Source organism: Camelina sativa, chromosome 3 (genome assembly GCF_000633955.1).
Source record: "Camelina sativa cultivar DH55 chromosome 3, Cs, whole genome shotgun sequence".
NCBI classification, from domain to species: Eukaryota; Viridiplantae; Streptophyta; class Magnoliopsida; order Brassicales; family Brassicaceae; genus Camelina; species Camelina sativa.
The window spans coordinates 26601186-26607615 of NC_025687.1; the positions used below are offsets into that span (position 1 = coordinate 26601186).

At 37.4% G+C, this 6430-nt stretch overlaps 4 protein-coding genes across 5 annotated transcripts in view; 1 reads left to right on the forward strand and 3 right to left on the reverse strand.

The window, feature by feature from the left end:
- On the reverse strand, positions 14-840 carry LOC104778230 (thioredoxin-like). 2 transcript variants are annotated; one of them, XM_019243966.1, is made up of 2 exons: positions 614-840; positions 14-515 (listed from the first exon to the last, which is right to left on the reverse strand). In XM_019243966.1, exons 1-2 carry the CDS (start codon positions 768-770, stop codon positions 199-201), a joined length of 474 nt encoding a protein of 157 aa, XP_019099511.1. In that variant the 5' UTR covers positions 771-840; the 3' UTR covers positions 14-198. The 2 variants fall into 2 exon arrangements, with proteins under 2 accessions (XP_019099511.1, XP_010500926.1); XM_010502624.2 differs by having other exon boundaries at positions 35-515; positions 602-836.
- LOC104778231 (3-deoxy-manno-octulosonate cytidylyltransferase, mitochondrial-like) lies at positions 1256-3411 on the reverse strand. The gene is made up of 8 exons (XM_010502625.2): positions 3082-3411; positions 2767-2812; positions 2542-2628; positions 2318-2442; positions 2058-2197; positions 1920-1971; positions 1711-1821; positions 1256-1589 (listed from the first exon to the last, which is right to left on the reverse strand). The coding sequence occupies exons 1-8, from the start codon at positions 3310-3312 to the stop codon at positions 1497-1499; spliced, it is 885 nt and encodes a 294-aa protein (XP_010500927.1). The 5' UTR covers positions 3313-3411; the 3' UTR covers positions 1256-1496.
- Positions 4055-4600, forward strand: LOC104778232 (putative RING-H2 finger protein ATL19). The gene has a single exon (XM_010502626.1). It carries the CDS (start codon positions 4055-4057, stop codon positions 4592-4594), a length of 540 nt encoding a protein of 179 aa, XP_010500928.1. The 3' UTR covers positions 4595-4600.
- The window catches only part of LOC104778233 (probable ubiquitin-conjugating enzyme E2 26), an 8880-nt gene continuing 7296 nt past the window's right edge, over positions 4847-6430 (reverse strand). The window contains exons 8-11 of the mRNA XM_019241037.1: positions 6355-6427; positions 5952-6263; positions 5418-5728; positions 4847-5173 (exon numbers count right to left, since the gene is read on the reverse strand). Coding sequence (XP_019096582.1) covers positions 5125-5173; positions 5418-5728; positions 5952-6263; positions 6355-6427 — 745 coding nt within the window. The 3' untranslated portion in view covers positions 4847-5124. The remainder of the gene's footprint in view (positions 5174-5417; positions 5729-5951; positions 6264-6354; positions 6428-6430) is intronic.

Below are 6430 nucleotides of genomic sequence, written 5' to 3' on the forward strand. Positions count from 1 at the left end.
TCAATCTTAGTCATAGTCTACCCATGTTCAAGGGTAATAATTAAAGGAGATAAACATAGTTAAACTGTTCGAGAACAATTATTTTGAGTAAGAAAGGAGACAAACAAACAACACTCAGCACCATAGTAAACCAAAGGTTTAACAAAGGAAGCAACAAATATAAGAGAAACGGACGAGCCAAAGGTTTGACAAGGGAAATCACATGAACTCCCTGACGAGTTTCTCTAACATCATTGGATTAGCTCCGGTGAATTTAGCCATTTGGTCTCCGCCTTTAAAGACAAGAGTGGTCGGGAGATATTTGATGTCAAAACGTGCTGCGATCCTTGTCTCATCGTCAAAGTTGACTGTGTAGAATTTGAACTTATTCTTGTAACGCGAGTCCATTCTGTTCAGTATAGGGATCATCACACGACATGGTCCGCACCACTGGGCTGTGAACATAACCATTACTGGGAGCTTCGATTGGATCACAAGTGAATCCCATTCCGAGTAAGTGATACTGTGTACTTCATCTATCAACAGATAAACAAATCATGTTTTCACAATAGTACAATGTATTTTTTAATAATTTAACTTATTGTTGTCGTTTTTTTAATACCTTTAAGCTTACCACCGGAAGAGACCAAGTTCTCATTCGACTGATGTGATGATGACACGTAAGTCTTGATCAAGGGATCAAATTCTGAACACATCCCACCGCTAAACCCTAAACACACCAAGCACGTCACTGTCACTACCAAACGGTACAGACCCCTAATTAGCTCCATCGAACTATACTTTCTGATTTCCGTATATATCTCTCAACCTGTTTCAAGTGTACGTTGCAATTTTTTTTTTTCATATACTATAGTTTTATAAGCGTCCATTGCATTAACTATCAACAGTTCATCACCACACAGCTGTGCTACATTCAATGCATATATATTATGATTATCACGTACGTTCACGTAAGTAGACCTACCGAAAAAACAAGGATCTCGCCAATTCGCCACGTTGTCACTCTTTAATCCTCTTTATGTTTCTGCCACCATTTCAGTATAGGAGATATGGCTTGTGATTATATGACTTATAGATAAAGCCATTATTGATGTGACTTGGTTTTGTTGAGTGATGTTATTATTAACATATCCTCTCATTTTATTAGCGGTTTTAAGGTTTAAAGTTTAAACTAATGACTAACCACCAAGATCTCAGATCTCTCAGACACGATGACACAGATCAAAATATTTCTCATTATCCTAATTAAGCGTCCTTCAAAGTCAATGATATTATATAAGAACATTATAAGGCTTAAGATTACAGAAGAATTGTCTAATTAACTGGTGTGGTGGAAAGAACTGAACTCAATTACATTATAAGGGTCTTCCACATTGCAGGTATATATGATATATTACTAGTTCCTGATTCGATCGATCATACAAGTCTCTGTGGGAAAACATAAAAGGAAAGGGTTCATGTAAAAATTTTGAAAGCAGGGATTTGGATTTTGTAGACTAGGACATGTTTCTTTCCCGCATTAAAGATTCAATCTTTTCGACATCATCAGGTGTATCAACTCCATGAGCTTCATGATCCACCTTTATAACCTGTAAACAACCAGTCAACCGACATGGAAATCTTACTGCCTTAGCCAAGGCTTGATTCTTTGGGATGATACACGTTTCTTTTTCCTTTAGATACTTTTATATGAGGCAAGGGTTCTGTTACCTTCATTTTGTAACCGTTCTCCAGGACTTTGAGCTGCTCGAGATCCTCTTCTTGCTGCAATGGCGTTGGTTGAAGCTCCGCATATACTTTCAGGAACTTTGAATCAAAACTCTGAGATGAAAAACGAACAAACAAACATAAACCGAGATTAGATGATAAAAAGAAAAAGTCCATTACAAGTAGGATAAGAGAAACTGGCTGCTCGGTACCTGGAGTCCAAGATGAAGCATGTATGGAAAATCTGGGTTGACTTTACCACTCCTAAACCGCAAAAAAAAAGAGCATATGAGGAAGAATAAGATAATTCATGTAACCAATACATACAAGAAAAAGGTAAGAAAAATTACTTGTTATAAGGAATCAAACCCCTCGAGAAATAGATAGCATAGCCACGGTTGTCAACCACACATTTAACTCGGTTAGGATCAACCCCGTCTTCTGGTTTCAATGGTGTCACCGCTGTGCTAAACACTGCATCGGGTGTTACCTAAAAACCACAACCATAGGAACACTATTCAACAGCTTTCAAAGGAGTTTAAACACTAGGATCATAACTCCAGTCCAAGAGGAAACATATACGATATCCAACTAAGCATTTTACGAAAACCTGAAGTGCTTTGACCACACCATCTATAATCTCAGGGTCAATGAGTGGTTCATCTCCTTGAATGTTAACAACCACATCATACTTCTTGTCCAGCTTTTCTAGAGCTTCGTTGCACCGCTCAGTGCCTACACATCACCAAAATGATACATAGATTTAGCTAGAAAACCATATTCCAAAAAACAAAAAAAAAAATACCAAAAGATTGAAGAAAACAGTGTACAGACCATTTCTACAAGACTCTGAAGTCATGATGACATCTGCACCAAATCCACGACAGCACTCCGCTATCCTTTCATCATCAGTAGCTACAACTGATTAAATTAAAAACACACAACGAAATCAGACATCTTGTAACCTCAACAATCACAATCACAATAGAATTCAAACCAAGGAAGCTTCACAGAACAGATCTTATATACAAGTAGAGATTCTGAGCCAAACAACATTACCAACGTGATCAAGCGTAGTAGCTAATTTTGTCCTCTCCCAAGTCCTCTGTTCAACAAAAGTGAGAGACAAAAAACAAAAACTTACAAACATATACAATTTACCATCATCAAAATTGCATGTATACAACAAGGCACAAAAGATTCAAACTTTATCTAGATCCAGACTGAGAGATAACGAAAGTATAAATTTTTCCAAAACAAACACACTTCAATGTGTAATCTAGTTAAACACACTAACTAAACCAGATCCGACACAACGATACTGAGATTAAAACATAGAACAGAGAGATATTGAAAATATAACTAAGGAGGAACCTGAATCATGGGTTTGCCGAGGATTTGCACGAGAGGCTTACCCTCGAATCGAGAGGAAGCGTAACGTGCGGGGATGATCCCGATGACCCGGCTCCGGAATTTTCTGGATCGACCCAGATACGAATGTGCTCCAATCGCGGCTGCAATCGCCGCTCCAGCTAAGATCCCGTGTACAATCCATGTCTTTTGAGAAGACGAAGACGATGACGATGAAGAAGAAGACATTGCCATCACTTTGCTCCGGTGAGTGTGAGAGAGAGTGACACAGAGAGAAAGAGAGAGCTTGTTCGGTTGAAAAAGCGGTGGCCGAGCCAGCGAGAAAATAACCGGTTTATTCCGGTTAAATTTAACTTTATGACCAATTTAATTCCTTACAAAGGTACAAATGTCAATTTTGCTAAAATACCTTAAATTATGGGACTGTTGTATATAAAAAAAATTGTGGAATTTAGTTGGAAAATAACTCTAGTTTTTGGTAACTAAAATTTTGTTCAATGACTTATTTAAAAGGGAAATATTTTCAGGTATAATGAAAAGAAAAATAGGTTTATCATTAAAAAAAAAATTGAAACAGTTGACTTTTTAAAATCAAATCTTCATCTTTCTTTAACAAAATGACAAAAAAAATAATCCAAATCACTACTGTATATAATTTTTTATCAAATCCAGTTAGGATAATTTAAAACAAACAAAAAAAGTTGTTGTAAACTTTGCAAATGATAGAATCTATCAGATAGATAATAGTTTAAACATATAATAGCACTAGATAACATAAACCTGATCTATGAATTTTGAAACCAAACACTAAACTTAGAATCTACACAAATCCTCACTGCCTTATCCTAACAAACAAAAAGATTTCAGCTTTCATGACTAAAAATGTAAAGCTGATAAATTCCTTGGGTTGTCACCTGATAGTCAATATTTTGAACACAACCTTCAGGAGCTTTGTTTCTTGTTATTAAGAATCAACATGAGCTCAGAAGAAGATGTGATAAGTGTCATCAGCGTTCTTGGTCTCGCCTTATTCATCGGTCTCTGCATCTTGCTAGTTGTTCTTATCGCAACCTCAGCTATCATTGTTGTAATCTACGCCATCATCGACTGCGTTCTCAGGCCATTCTTAGGAACATGTCTCGACCTAGATCTCGAAACCGGATTACAAAGAGTCCAACCACGTGCTAGAATCGTGAGTTATCACGCAATCATCCAGAACGGACTACGGTTACCAGATTCCGCCGAGAAAGAAGGAAAAAAACGTGGGATGAAACAAAGCGCGATCGAAACCCTACTCCCGAAGTTGCTTGTCGGACAAGGCAATCATGAGGATGAAGAAGAGGAGAGGTCACTAGAATCAAGAGAATGCGCGATTTGTCTCGGTGGTTATGTCGTTAATGAAGAATGCAGAGTGTTTCCGGTTTGCAGACATATCTATCATGCGCTTTGTATTGACGCTTGGCTTAAGAATCATCTCACATGTCCTACTTGTCGTAAAGACTTACCAGAATCATGACGACAAAGCCCGAGCTTCGTTGCCTAAGCTGTACATAGATATTTTGTCTCTCTTCTTCAAGAGATCTGTAAAATTATTCAGACACATTTGCTAATGAAACATAGTCGGAAACAGAACACATTTGCCATCTGTTCCTATGTGACCATCAAATTTTCGGTTTGATTTTGGTTTTGTTCCTATGCCTATCAGATGGGAATTAGAAACTGTTACGTGTAGTTTATAGATTTTTCTCGGTTAACTCTTACAAAAAAAAAAATCTCTAACTATGTAAAATCTGAACAGAAAAATGTTAAAACCCAATTATAAAAAACATCTGTCAATTATAAAAATTAAAAAAAAAAACCACTTCTCTAAACCGGGGGAAAAGATTGTAATAAATAATATCAAAATAGTAAAAAAAAAAATGGCTAAATCTTCTACTCCATATGTTAGATCCTCTACTACTCGCACTCGCAGTCGTCACCAAGTCTTGTTCCTCGAGTCTTCAACTTGATTGATACGTTGTTGCGACTACTACTCTCACTCAACTCCTACTGTTGAAAAACGCAGCGTCCAATATTTGCTAGATAGTCTTTGATGCTATACCAAATGCCAAAAAAGTAACAATTATCACAAAAATGATACAAAACCAGAGAAAACAAAGAAAAAAGAAAAGAAAAAAAAAAACACTCTACAAAATGATAAGAAAAATACATAGGAGACTAAGGTAGTCATCAAATTTTTATCAAGTAACTGTACATATGAGAATTACTTCTCATGTCAGTATCTCAATCATAAGAAACTAGGTGAAATAGGACCCTTTTTTTTGGGTATTTTGGCTCACCTCGATGATCTGCTTCTCTTACGGTTAGTATTATTGCTCTGATTCCTTATGTTAGCATTGAACTCAGGTGGTTTTGGTTTCTCTGCAAGCTCCTTGACTCCTAGTTTGACGAATTCATCAACCACTGTCTGCATAAAGCTAGCTACATCGGCCCTAAACTTCTTGGAGCCGCTCTGGCTAGTTTGTTCAAGGTCCTGGACTCCGCCTTTAACCATCGATCCAAGAGGAACTCCATTTTTATAAGCATTGCACGCTTTCACTATGTCGTGAGACCGGAGAAAGTAATGGCTACGAACAAACTCCTCAAAATGCTGCACATTTCATCACAACAACAGTTTTAACCCCAAATTTCATGAAAACACACAAAAAACCTTATTTTTGCAAAAAGGTTTCATCTTTTTCTCAGATACAAATGAAGATATAGGGATGAACATAAAAAGCACTGCATTCACCACTATTTTTAAACCCAAGTTTCAGAAAAAAATCGAATCCCTGCATGGAGACAAATTATGGAGAATTTGACTAATCATTTACCGTGGGTGGTTTTCTCATGCTGTAAACCATAGTCCTCAACGACAATATGAATACGTTCTCACTGTAAACTGTAGAATGGGCCTCGCCTGATGGAGTCCCCTTGCTCCGCTCATAGCCAGGTTCATTAAAGTATGGTTTTTGATTCAAGATGAGTGCTTGGATTGAGACAAGAAGCTGTAACATTGTGGACTCCTTTGGAAGCCATTTCTCCCTCGTGCTACCGGACCAGGTACCGAGAAGACTCAAGCATACTTTACCACAATTGTACAGATTCGGGTTTATTCTAAGCCCTCCGGAATGGTAATAAACTTTCTGTCAACAAAAATTTAAACTTCCAGGGTCATTAAGGGTTTAGAAGAAAAAAGACAGAAACAAATACTTGAGAATGTTCCTGAGTGCATACTGGTGGCACTGAAGGATAGGTATCTGGGAACTGAATATCGAAAAAGAAAAGACCGTCATGGTAAGGAGTTCCCTCC

Excerpts from the sequence above, each read along its gene's own strand:
- LOC104778232 (XM_010502626.1), top strand. The coding sequence starts at position 4,055 with ATGAGCTCAGAAGAAGATGTGATAAGTGTCATCAGCGTTCTTGGTCTC.
- LOC104778231 (XM_010502625.2), bottom strand. The coding sequence starts at position 3,312 with ATGGCAATGTCTTCTTCTTCATCGTCATCGTCTTCGTCTTCTCAAAAG. Across the intron at positions 2,813-3,081 it reads TCGGCAAACCCATGATTCAG|AGGACTTGGGAGAGGACAAA; the intron begins GTTCCTCCTTAG and ends TTTGTTGAACAG. Across the intron at positions 1,590-1,710 it reads AGAACGGTTACAAAATGAAG|GTTATAAAGGTGGATCATGA; the intron begins GTAACAGAACCC and ends GGTTGTTTACAG.
- LOC104778230 (XM_010502624.2), bottom strand. The coding sequence starts at position 770 with ATGGAGCTAATTAGGGGTCTGTACCGTTTGGTAGTGACAGTGACGTGC. Across the intron at positions 516-601 it reads TTCCGGTGGTAAGCTTAAAG|ATGAAGTACACAGTATCACT; the intron begins GTATTAAAAAAA and ends ATCTGTTGATAG.